This window comes from Maylandia zebra, linkage group LG14 (genome assembly GCF_041146795.1).
Source record: "Maylandia zebra isolate NMK-2024a linkage group LG14, Mzebra_GT3a, whole genome shotgun sequence".
In the NCBI taxonomy this organism is placed as follows: Eukaryota; Metazoa; Chordata; class Actinopteri; order Cichliformes; family Cichlidae; genus Maylandia; species Maylandia zebra.
The window spans coordinates 11727700-11748422 of record NC_135180.1 but is presented as its reverse complement, the minus strand read 5'-3'; the positions used below and the strand labels follow the sequence as shown (position 1 = coordinate 11748422).

The 20723-nt window shown below is 40.6% G+C and overlaps 1 protein-coding gene across 4 annotated transcripts in view; it reads left to right on the top strand.

Annotated features, from left to right (window-relative positions):
• rap1gap2a (RAP1 GTPase activating protein 2a) overlaps positions 1 to 20723 on the top strand; it is a 98627-nt gene that overhangs the window by 43636 nt on the left and 34268 nt on the right. Inside the window, exon 1 of one of the 4 annotated variants that reach the window (XM_076892199.1) lies at positions 9536 to 10221. The exons of the other annotated variants lie outside the window; for them this stretch is intronic. Coding sequence (XP_076748314.1) covers positions 10094 to 10221 — 128 coding nt within the window. The 5' untranslated portion in view covers positions 9536 to 10093. Of the gene's footprint in view, positions 1 to 9535; positions 10222 to 20723 lie in introns of those variants that run through there. 4 annotated transcript variants of the gene reach the window in all.

Below are 20723 nucleotides of genomic sequence, written 5' to 3'. Positions count from 1 at the left end.
CACACTGAGAGTCCACACTAGAGCTTCTAATTTTAGCTGTTTAGTAAATACAAGAGGATGACAATGACCTGACGGCAAGCACCCCGGTGTCAGTGAGAAATGATATGTGAGCAGAACAGAATGAGGAATCTAATTCTATAAATCAGTTGACTGTTTTGTGAGCACGTTTATTGGAAACACCTTCACAAATCAAGTGGACCTATTGAGGTCAGCTAAAAATAATCTTCATTTATTGTTAGGGATGGGTATCGAAAACCGGTTCTTGTTGAGAACCGGTTCCCAGTGTTTCAATTTCTTGGAATTGTTTGCCATTTTTGCAAACATTCCGTTGCGGAGCGTCATTTACCTGGTAGGAAACATGGTGGCTCAGACGCTCAAAAGTTTGATTATACTTTACGAGAACGGATGACAACAGGGCAACTTGCAATACTTGCAAAGTAGATATTTCATTTAAGGGAGGAAACACTACGAATATGCAAAAGCATTTGCTCACAAAACACGTGATAACCTTAAATGAATGTCGTGTTTTTAATTCCGCTCCGGACTCGTGAATCTCAACCCAGCAGCAGCGGTAACGTTTGCACGTCTTCTCCCGTTAATGCGGCAGGTAAATAATCAACTAACAGTGCATATTATGTTAGCGCGATCTGCCTTATTACAAAACCTGCCATTACTGTGCATTTAGGTGACCATGATGAGAGAGAGAGACAGAGTCTGGCTGGCTCAGATGCTGGCAGTTCTCGCTGCAGTCTACCGGTAGCGCCTCCTTTCAGGCCAGGATAGACGAATGTCACCGAGCAGTGACTAAGTTTGTGGTCAAAGGCTTGCACCCATTTGCCACAGCAGATGCCCCCAATTTTCGGTAAGTGAATGTGTTTAAATGTAGGCAGGGACATTACTGGATATTCTTGTGTAATTGCTACTGAATAATTTATGTTATACTTTGTTATTGCTACAGAAGAATATTTATTTTATTATTTTACATTTACAATTTTTTTTCCCTGGGGACCCTGTGACACCCCATTGAAGAGCCGTAGGCTGGATCTCTTAAGATCTCACTGTTGGGTTTGTAAGGCCATGTTACTCCTAAATTTCTATCTTGTTCAAAGAGAAGATATAAAACAAAGTTCTAAGCTAATCGACCTTAGTGTTCTCCTTTTTTTTAAAAGAATCAAGAAGGGAATCAATAAAGAATCGAATCGTTAAACAGAATCGAAAATGGAATCGGAATTGTGAAAATCTTATCAATACCCACCCCTATTTATTGTATACTGGGTGTTGTTTCAGTCCCTTTAAAACTATTTTAGCTTCTCTTCGCCAGACCAACAGTGGGGTCGGGCACTGTTGGTTGGTATAGAGTGAAAGCAGGTGGTGTTTGGAAGACAAGAACGAAAAGAATATTGAGTCCCAATAAGCATTTTGATGTTAAATAACCACCAGCTGGTGGTCTTTTCTCCATGTCTAGCCATAGTTGAAAACTGTTACATCTCAAATGCCCTCATTACACTTTCTCACAAGATAATGTATTGTTTTCTACTTTCTCATTATTCATTAAAGTCATATTTTTAAGTTTTTTGCTAAAAATAATGAAAAGATGAAAAAAAAAACCTCACACACATCAGTGGTGCTTCAAACTTGTGCTTCAAACTCATATGTCTGGGTCAAATACTTTATCCTACTGACGTACCTGCTTTTACATTGAGTGATGGCATTCTTGAGTTTGTTGAAGGGCTGACATTGTGGCCAGAAAGTGAACTTGTAACAGTCCAATGCATTAAGTTGCACGTGGAACAGAAGTAGATGTTTTAAATCATAAACAACTTAAAAAAAACAGGCTCTGTAATGCTGGTCTGTGGAGAAGACATCACTGTGGATGTCTGTTCACAGCCGTGTACTAACAATATTAGTTTTTGTTATTTAAAAGAACAAATATAAATTAATTTAATTCCTCTCTTGTAATAATCTTGATACAATGTTAACAGTTGTCACCAGTGAAATGACACCAGGGATTCAGCCATGTTTCACGCAGCGAAGCTAAGTGGAATGATTTTGTCCTCCATCCTTTTTATTAATTTATTATTCAATAAGGTGCACGGGCAGCTGGAGTACAATGGGCGTTCAAATACACTGCAATTAGAAAAAGCTTCCAAGAGCACACAACAAAGCACACATTACCTAGCATCTTTTTCTCTCTCACAACATTGAAGAATCCTCTGATTATTTTAATTGGGGGTTGTTGTGTTTTTTCTTTTTCATTTTGCTTGTGTTTTGTGTGCTTTTGCAGTTTTTTTGTTGCTGGTATTTTCTTAAGTTGTAGTGCATTAGACCTCTCTGGAGCATACCCTAGATGTCACTGAGTCAGAGATGGGCTACACCCTGAACCTGTTGCCAGTCTATTGCAGGGCTAAAACAGAGAAACAACCAATCACACTCAAATTCACACCTAAAGCCAGTTTAAAGTCAGCAATTAAGCTAAAATGCATGCTGGATGGAACCCATTCAAGCAAAGGAAAAATATGAAAACTGCACACAGAGAGGGCCCCAGCTGCCCAGTGCTTTCAGATCTTCACTTCTTCTTGCTGTGAGGCAACAGTTTACCCTTATGCTGCCCTCAGTACAATTTCTCCAGGGGGGAATGAACAAACAAAATATTTTGCTGATGCTGTCCTGTCGTCTAATAAGAAAAAAGCCCGCTTTAAGATTTGTGTTCATCTATTTGTATTCAAATGTTATGTCATGTCCGTAACTTGTGTGCACAGTTCTGTTTCCATCGGCATATGTCACCATAATAATAGTGCACTCTAGTTCTTTGATATAAAAAAAAAAATCTTTGGTCCAAATACTGAATTGTGGAAAGCATTATCATGAGGGAGCGCACACACGCAGAGAGGAGATAAAAGGAAGGTGTGATATGAAGTGAGACTAAATGGCAGTGACTAAAAGCCATGAATGAGAGGCTTAGATTCTGAGATGATGCAGGAAATCGGTTACAGATTACTGATTATCTAAAGTGAACATCACCAGTGATCATTTATCCTGCTTCAATGACCACATTTTAATTATTTACTGTAAAATTGAATGTGCTTTTTAAGAAGTGTGTGTGTGTGCGTGTGTGTGTGCGTATGTGTGCAGTGTTATCAGTTTAAAGGTTTAAATAGATTTCAATTCTTGAATTCTCCAAATATTTCTTTATTAGAGTTGGTAACTGTAATATTATAATCGATTAAAGTTTACTGTGCAGGATAGTTCAGTAAAAGAAATGGGAGTGAGGGAAGGGGGAGGGGAAAGAGGGATTTGTGTGGAAGGAAAAAAAGGAAGAAAAAAAAGGGTTAATGGAAAATAACACCAACAAGAGGGAAAGTGAGAGAGAGAGTGATAGTGTGATAGATACTGAAGAGATGAGAGCTACAGGAAGAGAAGCGGTGCTGTTGCTAAGGCGAGAAGTCCCCTAAACAGTGACAAAAATGGGGGGAGCAGGCTTCAGACCACCAGCACCTCCTGCATGAAAACGGACTCAGTGAAAATTTGGGGGCACTAAAATAAAATTTAAAAATTAAAAAAAAGAGGAAATTGTAGGACAGAAAAATTAGATCAAGCAGTTGATAAATGAAACCAGACAATACATGCAGAGCAGATGCATCCATTAGCTGTGCCCACTTACCCTAATAGGGGGCTGGAGCCAGTCCCAGCTGACACAGGTCAGAAAGCAGGGAACACATTTTGGACAGGTCATTAGTATGTGTATATATAGAGAGTCACCAATTAACCTGTCTTTGGGCTGTGGAAAGAAACCAGGGCACATGGAAGAAACCCAAGCAGGCACGGGCTCAGACTGAAAAAAATCTTTGTTTAATTTCATTACAGCGAATCTGAGCGTCAGTAAAACGACACCACCACATTAAAAGAAGAGTTCCTTTCAGCAAGGCCAACCCTTTATTTTGTCTCCGCGCTTTGCCTTTCCGCCAAGTTTCACAAAAGTTTGATTGGGAAACGGACAGAAGTGAAAACATGCCTCAGCTCTCGGCTTTTGTGGGAATTATGGTGATGCTTGGCAATACAAAGACACATTCAATAGCAATCAAAGCAGCTTAAAAAGCCTTAACTACTATATATAAATGCTCAACACCCTGCTTTGTTTTGTGAAAGGGTTTGACAGTCGTTGCAGAACCTGGATCTATCCGCTTATCTCTGAAATACGCAGCATAATCAGAGCTGGCATCTTTTTTTAAAATCCCATCAAATAAATTCTCCATATTTTCTCTACATGAGGTTGTGGATGACCTTAAAGATAGTGAGTCACGGCGTTTCTCTGGATTTACTCATTTCACTTATATGACAACGTGACAGACATCCTAGAGTTAAGCTCTTATTTATGGCACGTTTGGCATTTCCATTTCAGCTCCGGCGTTTCTTCATAAACAGCAGACACCTCTGCCTGGCCCAGACAGGCAGGAGTCACTACATGGTGGAGATGAATCTGCCAAGATACTATTTCATGCATGACATGCATGATATGGACAGCAAAAAGTGATATACCAATATGGTGTGGAACAGAGCGTGTTGGAACAGGGGATTTAACTGAAAAGGAAAGTAGAGGGAGAAAACAACATCTGTGTGTGTGTGTGTGTGTGTGTGTGTGTGTGTGTGTGTGTGTGTGTGTGTGTGTGTGTGTGTGTGTGTGTGTGTGTGTGTGTGTGTGTTGGTGTGTGTGGATAAACTAGTTACTCAGCAGCTGTGAAGGTCATTTTCTGCAGTAACCTTCTAGTTGGGTCAAGCATTTTGTTTTAAGTGTGTGTACGTGTGTGTTTGGCCTTGTGGGTGCAGCCTATTAGACGAGCTGCCACGGTATAGTTTTGTTTATTACAAAAGGCATTTTAGAGTTGAGTGTGTGTTTGTATGTGTGTGTGTCCTGCAATAGAATGAGCAGCAAAGTGAGATGACGTTGCTGGACTGGCATCTGTTTGTCTGTGGGACACTTGAGGAGCTGTGAAGTGACAGGAAAGGCTGCCTGGCACCATTAAGAGACGCACGCAAGCATGTGTGCAAGTTTCTGGGTGTGTAGTAAGCAAACACCCAGAGCAAGGGTTTGTAACTTTACATGTAGATGTTTACATTGATTTTCTTGTGCTGTTTCAAAACCATCATGTTGTTTCATTGCAGAGCCCCAACAAGGTTTCTGTTTTACATCCAAAATTAAAATTTGTTGATTTTATGACAATTTTCTTGTGCCCCTAAAAGGGAATAAGAATTTCATTTATTGTGGGGAGAAGGAGCAAAACACATTAGGTTTGATACAGAAACGGTTAACTGAATGAACTGCCCATGAAAGATATGTAAACTGTATATACTGTCAGTGTATACAGATAATGTAAGTATAAAAGATAGGCTACTGTGACAAGAAGAGCATTTCTCCCATCTCGTTTGCCAAGAACTGAATGTGGAATGGAGGGGCGGGTCTGACTGAAACCGCATACTCATTGGCTAATGACTTATGATTGACAACATTGTGCCACAGATAATCCTCTGTTTTTGAACATGGTATGACAACGATTTACAAAACAGACTTAATATTTTTTTTTATTCAGTGTGACTCACAGTCAGTGACTGAGTCCATGAAGCCATAAGGCAGAGGTTCCCAAAGTGTGGGGCCCGCCCCATAGGGGGGGTGCAAAGCCATTGCAGGGGGGGGGGCGCGGTATGAAAAGAAAAAAAAGAACGCTGCTAGCATAATGGCCAGGTTATTGACAGGGCTGCCACACAAACGCAAAGCAGGAGATGAAGCATTGCCAAATATGTTTCCAAACCAACTTCCTTCCAAGCCAAATACTAGAAAATATGGTGAAGCATCTTCCCTTTGACTTCACCTGCACAAGTGCCAAGGTAGGTCTCCCCTGCATAATTGGTTTTCCCTGCATCAAGAGCACGTGCTGGGCTCTCCAAGTCACTGACAAACAGTATCCCACATTCTTGATTTTGAACATTTTGGAGACGTTAGCTCTTTATACAGTAAAGTTACAGTAATAATAATGGATTAGATTTATATAGCGCTTTTCAAGGCACCCAAAGTGCTTCCACTATTTTAAATATAATTCCACTATTCATTCACACACTGGTGGAGGCAAGCTACAGTTGTAGCCACAGCTGCTCTGGGGCGGACTGACAGAAGCGAGGTTGCCATATTGCGCCATCGGCCCCTCTGGCCAACACCAGTAGGCGGTAGGGTAAAGTGTCTTGCCCAAGGACACAACGACCAGGACAGAGAGGCCGGGGATCGAACCGGTGACCTTCCCGTTACAGATGCGCTTCCCAACCCCCTGTTCCATGGTCGCCCACAGTGGGATGCAAATAATATCAGGCTGATCCTGCCACAATTTGTTCACTCGGTTCAAATCACGGACAAACAGTATCCCACAGTTGTTTATGTCTTTGAACCCATTTTGTACAGAGAAGCATTTTTTTTTAAATGTATTGACAGCAATGTTGAATATTATTACATGAAAAAAACAACTACACGTAAAATAATCACACCGTGACGCCTCTGCCTTTGTAAATGGAGGGACAGTAGCTGCGTCCGTGTATGTAAGCATGTAAAACCTGAAGATAGTCAGATTAACAGTATTTTGTCTCTATCTGCCATTCTGCAATTCATCTCATGTAAACAATAACGTGGCGCACAGTGTGACATAAAAAAGGCACAAACCTTTGATGAACTCTGTATTCTTTGTCCACACGTAAATGCAAAAAAGGAGTTTCCGGTGATTCAAAACTCCGTTTACATGTGGACAAAAGGCCCAAACGCATAGAAACAGCTGCGTTTTCAAAAATACCCATGTAGGTGTGCACGTAGCGTAAAAGAGTTAGTAGTGTATTTTATTACTACCTGTAATTTATTGCAATGTACTTGTATCTGCTTAATTGTTTACTAAATGATTGAGGTGTGAAATAAACTGGGGGGCTGTTTAGGTGGTGGGGGGCGAAACAAAGGGGGGCCTAGCAAAAAAAGTTAGGGAACCACTGTAATAAGGTATGTGTGAGAGAGATCAAGATCAAGACTTCTTTTGAACGGCAACTCTTTTTGCCGCCATAGCTATCGCCACCTGGTGGCATTCAGATAGAGTGCAAGTTTTAAGTCACGTTTACGTATATATATTTATATATACATTTTTAAAAAGGGTGTAACCATCTTTATCTCTGCTGTAAAAAGGAGCATTCTAGCATTGGAGCTAGTGGGGAGGCACTTGATTTTAATGCAAGTCTCAAATGGCCATTCAGGAAGTTGTACAGTAGCTATTGGCTTTCAGCAACGGCTGGTTGCCTCTTTAAACAAAACAAAACAAACAAACAAAAAAAGATACTCAACAAAATTATTTTCCAAACTGTGATGATCGTGGTTATTGCCTTGCAAGAAACACATACCATTCGGAATAGTAAAAGGAAAATCAAAAACAATTAACGTCATAATGAGTTGCTGCTGGAAACACAGAGTTAAAACACAAACTATCCACCCTCACGCTCAGAGAATGGCAGTTATACCTCAGCGTATGGCTCGGGAACAATGTCGCACCTGTGGATGAGGGCGTGTGTGCTCGACAAAAGGAAGAAAATGGGGCTGAAAGGGTGCGATAGCGGGTGTGTGTGTTTGTAAGTGAATAGATACAGGTGTCTCATTTCCTCTTCTTGATGACGCACAATAGGGAAAAGGCCGAGCGCCTACATGTATGTGCGCATGTACCGCATGTGTTTTTAACAGTGTGTCTCTCGGGGATGTTTGACAGTCCGGTTGAGGTGTGGGCTTGTTTGTGCGGCACCACATGGGAGCTGGGAAAATCCTCAGGTGTCTTTGTGCATTGGAGTCATGATCGCAGATTGTGTCAATCAAAAGCGCTGAACTACGGTTTTTGGCAGCAAATTTCTGAAATGACCTTAACTCAAATCAAATCAAATCTACCCGGTCTTTCCTCGGATGGGTGTGAAGGGGTGGGGAGGCTGCGGCCTCAGGGGTCCTCGGGCAGGTCCTCTGGCAGCTGTCTGGTTGCTATGGCACTGATCTCCCTCTCACAAACACACACACACACAGGAAAAGCAATGTATGAAGAGAAAAGGGGCTGAGGGGAGGGCTTCAGTTTAACTGCCGTGTTTATTGCTGCTATTCCCTGGCTGATGTCAAACAATTACTGAAGCATCTTATCTGCTCAAACCTCTTTGCTTTTTTCTTCTTTGTTTCTTGCATTTCTCTAATTGCCTTTGTGTAAGAGGAGCCTGGGACAGTCTATTTCAGCTACACAACAACATTCATCTTTTTAATATTATCGCCGCTCTGACCCAGACATGCTGCAGCAGATGTGCAGTATGAATTGTTTTTCTGCTGCATCAGGCTGCGGCTTGTGTGCCTACGTCCTTGTCTGTCTACAAAGTTTTATCTACGCTGCTGTGTGAACACGTGACTGTGCCATTAAGCCCACAGTATTTGTTTTGAGGAATGAAAACAGAAAACGTAATTACCTCATTATTTCCTTATATTTGTTGTTTCACTTCAACTTAAAATACTCCTGCTTTCACGTCTCTGCTTTTAGATTTGTGTCTAAACACAGTCATGAATGATGGAACTAAAGGGAGAGCGATTAACCGGCAAAGTTCAAGGAAGTAAAACAGGTAAAAACGTCCTTTTGAAAAGGAATTAATAAGCTACTGAAAGTGATGCAGCTACTCAAACATTCACTCACTCGCTGTCAGTCAGCTGGTTAGTTCATAGAGGAAGAAGAACAGGTGGCCAAAGATGGAAAGGGAACATTTTGGATCGATATATTCTGGGAAGATGACTGATTTGGTGGTGTTTACTGAAGTGAGACAACTGAGAGGGAACTGGCTCTGGCTAAAGCCGGGGAGAACAGCGGAGTAAGTGTTCACTGGAAGGATGGCAGGCGAGCGTGCAGTTTTTTAGTTCTCCAAGAGGTGTATTGGAGAAAATAGATAGCAGAAAAGCTTAACTGGAGGCAAAGAACAAGAAATGCAGTGTGAAAAATATGTGTTATGTATTTCCACATGAGTGCAAGGGGGAAAAAGCATGTAGAATTTCTTAAAATTGCCCTTTTTTTCTTTCATGAGGTCTCAATGAATCTCCCCTTCATTTTCTTGAGACTACATTTCAATTTGGATGCCCTTGGCAACAGCACAGCAGGCAATAGGATGATAAGGCTGTTTGAATTGAGATTTCACACTGAGACAAAGAGTTAGTGACTGAGTGTGTACTCAGGGGTGGGTGGGTGGCTGTGGGAGTACATGCCTGTGTCTAGAAAGGAAATCATAAAATCAAGCACAAAATAGGACAAGGTCAGGAAGATTGATATAAAATTATTAACAAGGTAGAAACAAGGACAGGGAGCGATAGAGAGAGGAATACAGTGGAGGAGGAGGAGGAAAAGGAGAGAAGGCGGTACCTTGTGTTTCCCAGCCTATCAGATTGTGGAAGGTGGGGCCTGGATGACAGGAAGGAGGGAGCAGAGGAGCAGCAGACAGAGAAGGAGAAGAAGAAGAGCACGTTAGAGAAAGAAGGGAGAGGTGGGAAGGTAGAAGTAGGCAGACGGGGAGATGCGGTGCTACAGTGAGCGTGTCCGTGAGCCTGCAAGTCTTCATCCTATCACCAGCGACCACAGTCTGCTATGGAGCTGTGATGTACAGATTCACTGCAGGAGCAGGGAATGCAGATAGGAGTTCACCTTGAGCTGGAGTCCGGCAGTGCCACTCTGGACCTTTGGGATTACAAAAAAACATTTGCTGAAGAAGAACAGCTGAGGTTTCATCAGACTTGACAGGCTGCCAGATTCTTTAACTTTGGGATTACTGGTCCAGACTCCCAGCAGAAGGTCTCACTGCAGAGACAGAGGCCAGAATTCAAACAGGTTCTCATTTTGGAGACTCACCTTCTGTCCGCAAGCCGGACATCATACAGAAGAGGCTGTCGCATCCATTGATCAAACTGGATCCCCGCAAAGCCACCACCAAGCAGGTCCTGCACGCCAGGAAGCCTGAAGGCAGCCTGACCTTGGACCAGCTATCACCCGAACCCCTGCTGGCACCACCAGAAACGTCCGGCATGTCTCAGACCGGAGGACGGCTTCACAACAAAAAAGCTGGCATCCGGGCCGCCGTGATCCTCATCGGACTTCTTCACAAGTCTCGCAAAGTCAAGGAGAAGGAGCGGGAGAGAGAGGAAAGCGAAGGGTGGGTGAAGTTTGTACATTAAGCAAGGGTGGCGTGCTGGGTAGGTAATTCTGTGGACAGGCGGGCAGTCCGCAGTGCAGTGTCAAGCTGGGTTTGTGTGGGAAAACTTTATTAAGTCTGTAATGTCTTTGTTATTCCAGAGCCACAGGGCACTTTGAGCTCTGTATGGTTGAGTGCAGTTTTATTATAGGTTCATTTTGTCAAGTGTGTCCTTGTGTGTGAGTGTGTTTTTAGCGTCTTGTTGACTGTGCTCACGCTTGTATCTGGGTCAGTTTGAATGACGGGAAGGAGAGAGAAAGGTTGTGAGGAGTTTAGGTGAACGGAGGTGTGCTTGGAGTGCTTTTCAAGAGGGGCTCCGAGAATAAAAGCTTCCCTGCAAAGGGAGAGGAACATGGACAAAAGGAGGTTGAGGTCTGGCTATAGAAAGACTCTCTATATCCAGACCTTAGGAGTTACTGCTGTACACACACAAGCATTAGTGGGCACTTGTTGATGTCTGTTATATATCTGTCTCAATGCTTTAGCATGGGGGCAGCATAGGCACACATTTTTAGGCTGACAGGCTGAGGAGTTCAGTAGGTAAGCTGCACCACAATTTCATGCTTTCCTTTAAGAAAGGCTTTTGAAACCCTGCTTCCTTAAAAAAACGCCCATCCAAAAGCATCCCCATGTGTGTGGAGGGGGTTTCCCCACATGCTGTGTTGAAGACTGATCATCTTACTGCTAACACTACCTCGGTTGAGTGCAGTCAATAAGACCCCTGAGAATGTTCCACCTGCTAACAGAAAGTGTTTGAGGTTGTCTGGGTCGAGACCGCCCCCACCCCGGCAGAGGGGAGCTAACATCAGCAGCCGTGCTCCCGCAGTTTAACTGGAATCTGAAGAGATGGCTGGAGATTGGAGTTCGCCTGTTCAATATTGTCTTGGTGCAAGGTGTGTGTGTGTGTGTGTGTGTGTGTGTGTGTGTGTGTGTGTGTGTGTGTGTGTGTGTGTGTGTGTGTGTAAAGATCAGATATGCAGCACAAGATGCACTTTGCTATTTTGTTGTAATGGTCTGGCCCAAAATAGGCTGTATTAAAATAGACTGTACTCTGCAAATGCTTCAAAAGTTTATGTGACCTCTCTCTCCCGCTCTCTCTCACTCACTGTAATTTAGTTTAACATTAAGTATAAAATTAACTCTGAGCAGCAAGACTGGATTAGCAAAAATGCAAATCTGGCCTCAGAAATCCTGGACACAGAAATTGTAATGTTATCTAGACTATTATCTAATAATGATATGATAAGTGGTGGGGTTCCTATACACAATGACTCCAACAGTTATATTTTTGCCCCAAGGGATCTTTCATTGATCAGTCCAGCCATGCCTGGAGTAATGATTGCCTGCACTGTTACACAGATATACACAGGCAAGCGCACAAATACACTTTTGTTTTCATTTGTTTTTGCACATTTCTCATGTGCTTCCAAAATGATTTATGATTTTGATTCTGTGTTGGGTTTTTCTTTTGCCCTTTAGCCAAATGAAAACAGTAAAACCATATCTGGACAGTGGAAATAGCCGCAAGCCACAACACAGTCCCACTGCTAGTACTTCCATTACTGTGACTGTGTCACATAATGATCTAGGCACAATTGCCAACAATTTTTAAGGTGTCTTATTCCAAGTGTTGGTTATTACGTGCATGATTGCATCCATTCAGACTTCTCATACTACTATTTCTCTCAGCTGTACTTGAGCCATTGTAATTTCAGTGGCCTTAAAGCAAGGATGTTCTAACTATTAATACAAGGAAAAGTGAAAATATAAAAAAGGTGACTGATTACTGTTATTAGAGCTGAACATTTCTAACTACATAATAATAGGTGAGATTGCTTAGGCTGCTGGAAAAGAGTAACTTATTGGGGATTTTTTACATTTACACTGCTTCACTCTTCAGCAAAGAATTAAAAGTACATATATATATTTGATCCAGTTTTCTAATTTTCATTAATACAACACATATGAAAAGAGCTTGTGCTCTATGCCTGTCTCCAAAGCATTTCTTTATTTCTGCTCTTATAGAGTCATTCTCTGTACTTGGTCCCCATTAAGCTGAACAGCACGAGTTCTGCTGCTTGTATTTGAATATTTATTTTACTGGCGATACATTAATGTCCTTTACAGCTCATTTATCTCTAGCTGCACACCTGCTTTGTATTTGTGTGTACATGTTTGTGTACGCACTGTCCGTCCCAGTGAACCCTCATATGCATCATTCAAGCTATTGAAAACACTTATAATACAAACTGATGTGCAGTTCTGGTGAAATTTCCCCAGTGCTCCAGTCTGTTCGTATGTGTCTGTGTGTCTGTGTTAGTATGAGCAACAGCATCATGCGTGATGGTAGAGTGCTTATTTAGGCCTAATCCATAATCACAGTATGCGGCTTCCTGTTCAAACTGTGTTGCCCCCTCTAACACAATTGAAAATATATACACTGTGCCTGTCTATATGTTGATATATTTACTCAAAATGCTTTTTCTGATGATTAAAAATGCATGCAGAGGTTCACTGTGTATAACTTATTCACTGATAATCAATAATTACTACTGTCTATAACTACAAGTATGTCTTTCCTGCAGATATTTTTCTCTTGGGGTTTTCTAAAGGTGCAAAGGAAAACTTTATTTTGCATCTACTATTCAAATCTTTCAAGGATGTTAAAAATTCTCTTGCATATTTCAGTTTACAAGGTTAGCCTGACTCATCACAGTAACCTTAGCATCTTCCTGTCATTTGTGCTTCTTTATTAGCACTTTATCTGGCAAATCTGTTTTATTTTCATCTGTAAGTAAATTAAAGCAAGTCTCTTAAAAGTTGTTACCTGTAAAATCATTATTACTGTGGGAAAAATCTTCATGTATGGTCAAATGTATTGGGCCACACCTCTTAATCTTTCAATTCAAGCGTTTGTAGTCCCACTGCCACAGGTGTGTAAAATCACACTCTTAGCTATGTGGCCTGCTTTTACAAATAAGTATTTTCATGAAATGTCTTTCCTCCTACTCTACATATTCCACAATCAACTGGAAGTGATTAAAAGTGGTTTTCAGAAATATACTTAAATATGCTTACATACATATCTAATAATACTCTTAGTATTATTACAAAGGTGACGTCTGGGAACAACAGCAACTCTGTCATGAAATGCCAGAACATGTAAAGTTACACTGCAGGTTCACCGAGTGCCTAAAAGTCTGCAACGCTCTGCTGATTGACTAACTGCAGAGCTCCAAACTTTCTCTGGCATTAACATCAGCAGAAGAACTGTGTACCAGGAGCTTCATGTATGGATTTGCATGGCCAAGCAGTTCCTATAGGAGTAATGTGTAATGTGTTGTTTATATAGTGTACAGGTATCATTGATTTTGACATACTGTACTACACTAACAGTAACAGCAAATTAACACTGTCAGATTTGATTTCAACACTATTAAAGTGTCTACATGGGTCCACACCAGAGCGTGTTAATTTAACTCTTTTTGGAGTGTTAACTCTGATTTAGTGTTAAATACTAAATCTGTCTAAAGCTGACAATGTAACACTTATTAACACTAAGTGTTAAGAGTTTATATATCAACTCTGATAGAGTATTTTATTTTAACTATATATGAGTTATTTTCTAATCATTCTAAAAATTGTAATTTTTACTTTTCTGAACTTTTAGAAATTCCTTGGGAAACAAACATTTATTAAAAAGAGGCAATGTTTTTCTGAAAAACATTTATTTTTGAACTGTGCACCACAATTTCAAAACATTTTCTAAAACATGTAACAATATGGAACAATGTACATGCTCTCGCTTTCATTAGAATATTGTTTATCAAAGGGTCTGACGTAGGTAAGCTGGTCAAAGCAAATAACGGCAATACAATATGCACGTCCTCCATTCATCACTTTGTTTAACTTTAACATACTTCTGCACTCCCCCATATTCCACCTCTGCAAGCAGGTGGAAATTCAAAAATTAAATGAGTTATGCAGTAATTAATTGCACAAATAGTCTGGTAAACAATTGCAACACTGTAAAAAAAAGAATAATTTTGAGCCTAACTTGTGTAAAGTATTTTCCCAAAATACAATCCTAGATACGAATCCATTGCCCATATTTAAACACAATATTCTACCCAGAACACGTTTGTTAAAATGGTGCTCTCTTAAACAACTGAAGAACACAGACAACAGTTAATGCCGAAATAAATTTAAAACCTGTCTTTTTAATTTTTACCTAAATCATATGCTCAAAACTCTGAAGGGATTTAAATGTTAGCCTAGAACCCAGTCAGCACATCTGCTACTGCCGTTTGCTAGATAGTTTTCAGGCTTCATGTAGCGCCATAATTTTATGCCAACAGTTCACAGACTAAAAATTGTTTTAGGTGTATTTGAGTTAGCAAAAAATTGGACTGAATATTCATATGCAAGCTTTTTTTTAAGGCTATAGTATTTGCCCGCAAACAATAAATTCCAGCGAGCTAAAACAGATGCTATCTCCGAGCAACGTGGCTAATGCCTTACACACTTTTGTCTCAACTCAAAGGAGCCACAGAAGTAAAAAGCTAATAATAATGACTAAAACAATCTCAGAAAAAAATGACTTACCAAGTGTGGCAAACAACTCTGGAGAGCAACATGCTCTGAAATGGCTTTGCTTCAGCTTTGGTTGGAACCTGTGATGCTGGGGGCGGAGCCTGTGAATTTACACTATAAGTGTCATAACCCCTTTAGGGGGTCAAGAGTTAACATTTCCATTGTAACACCTCCAGAGTTGATATCGAAACACTAATTTTTAACACTTGATTTTAACTAATATTATTTTCAGAGTTACATTAAAATAGTCTGACTCTACTTTGAGTAAAATTAACTCTACTTTTGCGTGAAGTCTGCTAACACCAAAACATTTAACACTTTTGAATTTGCTGTGAATTCGCTGAGAACGTCAAGTCTAGTGAGGTGATCGAGAGCGCCTTCCGAGCCCTCAGCGGTGAAAACAAACCCTACGTCACTAAAGAGGAGCTCTACCAGAACCTGACTAAAGAGCAGGCAGACTACTGTCTGTCACACATGAAGCCCTACCTCGACAGCAAGGGCCGCGAGCTGCCGTCAGCTTTCGACTTTGTCGAATTCACTCGCTCGCTCTTTGTCAACTGATCCTTTCCCTTAAAATCCAGAGAAGTTAGAGGGTTGCCTTTGATTTTATGTACATTAGTAATATACAGTTTTTAATATGTGAGAATTAATGTTGCTTTTGGTAGATTTTGATGCCAAGCTCGTGGTTTCCTGTTTGTTTCCACCTCCCTTGGAAAGTTATGCCAAAAAGCTGCAGTTTCCTGTTTAGTCTTCTGCACAAAGTTATATTGTACTATTAATATTTTCATCTGATTCTAAACAAGAAAGCAAATACGCATACTTCTCAAAATGTCAGGCTACTCCTTTGTCTACGAAAAGGGTAATACATGCACATTGATTCCAACACAATTATTAAAAATGACAATTCAGCCCCAGTTGGATCGTTCTCATGTCAAAATGTCAGGCTGGTAAGCTCCTTAAACAACAGGTATGGATAACCATCTAATCTGCACAGGGTCTTAAACAACTGAGAGAAATTCAACAATAAAAGCCTAGTCAATCATTACTCTAGTCTTATCATTCCTCATAAACCTTCATCTGCATCTCAGATTCCTTCTAGTTTAAACTGTTGATTCAGCCAGCATATCAGAGTGGCTGGAATCACTCTCCCTCAAAAATCCAGTCTCTTTACAGATCCTCACAAGGTTTTTCTCACCTTACATATATTATTTATAATAACAACTGTCACAGGAATGATGAGGACAGACACACAACAAAATGTGCTGATGAGTCGGTTATTAGTCAGCCCACAAGGACTGGGTGGAATAAGATTGCCGGCCTGTGGAGGAGGATTTTGTGTCGTGGCGCAACAAGTTCTACATTCTGTCCAATCTTGCAGAAAGTAAGGACACGAGTACTGATTCCACTCAGCTGTCTTCTGCGAAGCAGCTGAAACAGTCACTATACTTAGGCCTTGGTGTTGGAAGGAATTGTTTTAAGATCACCAAGGTTTCTCAAACAGCAACCCTTCATTCTTTTATCCTTCAACGGTTTGACGTGTACTTCTTTACAGGGACAGCCAAGACCAGACTGTTTTTTAGCATAATAAAAGGCAGTAGGTAGGGTCAGTCAAGGACACTTAGAACAAGTAGGTCCATAAATTAACCATGAAAGTCTTTCCTTCAGATTCATTCTCAAGAGAAGCTGGGAGGGGGTAGGGGTGTCATTTTCAGGATGAGCACGAACATTTTAAACATTTTCATATACATTTACCTCCTGACCTCTAAGTCTAGGAGGTTTCACATGTGCCAGATTTGTGTTTTAAAATGGTTTTATTGCCGTTGCTTCTGTTGCCATCGCCACTGTTTTTAATAATTTGTTATGGTCTTGCAGTTTTCTGTGATTATCCCAGATGTACGACTTGTTTCGGTGTATTAAACCCTTGTATTTCCCTTTGGACTCAGAAGGTTTAATTTGATTTGAAGTATCTCAACACTGGTTGTCCCTTAAGAGAAAATCTCATCAAACACTGCTGAGTGGCCGGGATCCTTCTGTTTGAGGGTCCTTGATATGGACAGCAAAAACTAACTTAAGAGCTGTGTCTCTTTGAAGAGCATGATACACTTTAAAATGGCTATGTTGCTGTTTAACAAGCATCCTGTATTGTCTCATCAAGTCTAGCTGTGTCCTGCAGGGCCATGTGGTGGTTGAAGATTTTTATGATAGAGCAAAATAAATCATGCTATCAGTTGGTAACAGATTACAAACATCATGAAAAACCTTCCTGGTTTCCCAGTGAAAACCCAGTTTGCAAACCAGTAAGCCAGAAGAAGAAAATTAGAGATACCCCTACACAAGACATCTCAAAAACCAGATGACGCAGAAGGATTTTTTACACCTAAAGGTCACATTAAATGTTTCCAAAACTCCTGTATTTCCTGTTGCTCCACCTGGCAAGCTTCCTCTTTTTGTGCAACACTTATAAAGTATACAATAATAAAGTAGGATTACTCCCTTAAAAAAACAAAAAATGTAGTTTTTGAAAAAACAAAAACATTTTCAGAGAAGGATACACAAGAGCAGGTAGCCCATTTAGACAGTTACCAATTTTGCTCACTGAAATTTCTACATGGCAGCTACTATTAGCCCTTACACTCCCTGACTACTTTTCTAGATAAACCCATACCTGATCAGCCAATCACGGGGCAGCAACTCAGAGGAGAATGGCCCGCTCCATACTCATAGGGGGGAAACAGCAATTGAGATAACCACTCATTACAACTAAGGTATGCAGAAGAGCATCTTTTCTGAATCTCTGCATAATAACATGCTGAACCTCGAAGCAGACGAGCTACAGCAGCAGAAGACCACAGTGGATGGGACTCCTGTCAGCTAAGAACAGGAAATTGAGGTTACAGTTACTGTAGGAGCTCAACAAAGTTGGACGAAAGCAAATTTGAAAAATATTACCTGGTCTGATAATTGCAAATTTATGCTGCAAGATTTGGACAGTAAGGTCAGAATTTGGCAATCACAACATTCAGGTGCCTGCATGTTGTGATTGCCTACACCAGGGCTGCCCAATCCCAGTCCTCAAGAGCTACTATCCTGCAGCTTTTAGATGCATCCCTACTCCAACACAGCTGAATCAAATGGTTTGATTACCTCTTCAGCATGCCATCATGTTTGGCAAAGGGCTGATAACAAGCCATTCATTTGATTCGGGTGTGTGGGAACAAGGATGCATCTAAAAGCTGCAGGACGGTAGCTCTCGAGGACCGGGATTGGGCACCCCTGGCCTACACTGTCGCCAGATCTTAATCCAGTGGAGCACCATTGGTTGTGTAGGAACCTGAGATTTACATAATGTATTTGCAGCCATAAAATCTGCAATAACTGCCTGATGCTGTCATATCAGTATGGATCCCACTCTGTGAGGAATGTTTCCAGCAGCTTGTTGAATCTGTGTCATGAAAACGTAGCACAGTTCTAAAGCCAAAATGTGGTCCAGTAGGGTCCTAACACGTGTAACAGATGGTGAGGGTAGCTAACTAGTCAAGCTAACTCTCAGTATTAACCGTCTTTTTTTCTACAACTTGATGAATTTATTGTTCTATGAAAATAGACTTGAAACAAAAGTAAAAGCCCCTTAGAATTAATGGAAACATTTGCTCTTTTAGTGCACTGAAGAACAAGGAAATTAGGGCTAACAATCTGACCTTATATTTTCTGTCTTTTTCAACCTAACATTACTTCATTTTATTCTGTGCACATACACAAAAGACTCTTGTTACACAGGTTTAAAGTATATGTTCTGCAAATTTAGTTAGGCTTTAAAATATTCATTTGCTCCAGGTTTCTAGCTCCAGGTGTTTAGCTCAATTCCATTTTTCAATTTAATTCCATTTCATTTATATAGCCCCAAATAACCACAGTCACCTCAAGGTCCTTTGTATTGTAAACTAATGTAAGGTTCTCCTTCCAGTGAGACCTACTGGAACCATTAAAATTCATTCCTTGCAGTTCTGCTCATAGGGTTTTGTAAAAGTAAATGAAAACAAATGGCCATGCAGTTTGTTTAAATGTTCAGTTTTGCTCCTATAATGAGAAACCTTATTTTCCTAGCTAAAGTTGTTCGAATGATATCATGCATTTAAAATGTTCAGTGAGATTTCTTTGTTTTCTTTTTTCTTTATTATGACTTTGCAGAAAAGAAAATCTGAGACTTCTTATAGGTGTTCAGCGTAGCCAGTGGGAGATTTTAAACATTTTTGCTAACAGAAAGAAATCCTCATTAAGAGATTAAGTGCAGTTACTGTTTAAAACTACAGTCTCTCATGCTGCTTTTCTTGACAACCTTACAAAGTTTTTCCTTCTGCCGCAGCTCCTTCCCTCTGCTCGCTGTCAAACTCTCCTCCTCCCGCTGTTTAACATTTCCGCTTTTATTCACTGACTCACTCGTGTTTCCATTCGTCCTTCTCGCAGTGTTTTTCTTCGCTATCCGCAAATTAATCCCCTTTTTAAACAGCGTTTAACTCTTCTTTGTGAATACCAGCTGAGTGGCTTTCTGTTTTTTTGGGAGGGGTTGCATTCAACAAGCTGATTTTTGTTAAAAATAATGTTTAGGACCATTGTGCTCAACTAATGACACTACACAAAGACTAATTAGCTCTAAGGAGGTATACCTAAACTTTGCCATTATTATACATTAGTGTGAGATTTTTTGGGGTGAATGAAAAAAGCAATATGCTTCATATTGCTTGAACAAATTGTGTGAACATATACTGTGTGTGTATGACAGACAACCTTGTCTTTGAGTGTAATGGATGAGACGCTATTGTCTCTAACAAGTACCCAGGGACCCACCCAAGACAGCCCTATTTACCCAGCTCTGCACAGGGGATTGAGAGAGCTATTTTTAGTCTGCAGATTCATTTATTCTCGCTCTCCATACCTCGCTCTTTGGCCTTCTCTCTTTCAGCGATCTGTCTGGTATTCATTCATTCTGCGTCTCTGCCTCTCTGTCTTCATATCTTTCCATTTTTCTCCAGGACCTTTCTTCTCTGGTGTGGTTATCAACTACTCTGACGTGGTGGAGTTAGCGGAGAAGAGACATATTCAATGTCATCCGACAGATGCTTAACTCAGGTTTTTTTTTACTCAAGTCAGTGACACTGGGTGAGATTGGGCAATGATAAAGAGGAAGTGCCTCCCCACATCACAAAATAAATAGGATAAGGCAGGATTTGAGGCATTTCGATTGATATGACATTGATAGCGATTGATACCAGGTACCTGTGTTTTTCACTGCAATGCAGTGCTGTGCAAGAGAACAAATAATCATAATATTAATTTTAAAAAAACTCTTGCTTCCTTAAATCAAAAGTTTTGATAACAAACCTCATGCAGATCATCTGAATAATAAAAAGAAAGAAGTCTCATTAATGCACTTCCTGTGCCTCAGATGAATGCACTGATACATGTATGTGACAGAAGTGTAATTAAAATGACAAAAATTAAAAAGAATAAAAGACAGACAGGTGAATCTTTCTAGGGATGCATCGTTAGATAACACCAGGGGATGTACCAGTGCTGCAAAAATAAAAGCAATTACAAAGAGCACTGACAGGACACCTTCTCTGAACCCATGTGGAATGACATTTCATTCAGCGAGGGAGTTTGCATTACATATTCTTACTGAAATTGTGCTGATATTCAGGTGTTTGCTGGATCGAATGGCCACAGGCTAATGAACTCACAAAATACGTCATCACCTCACAGACCGGTGACTATGAGCATTGCTGGGATATCCAAACAAAGTGTAATTAACTGCACGAAGCACGGCCGAAGAAAAAGAAGCAAACGCGTTTCAGCCCGTGGCCTTTATCAGT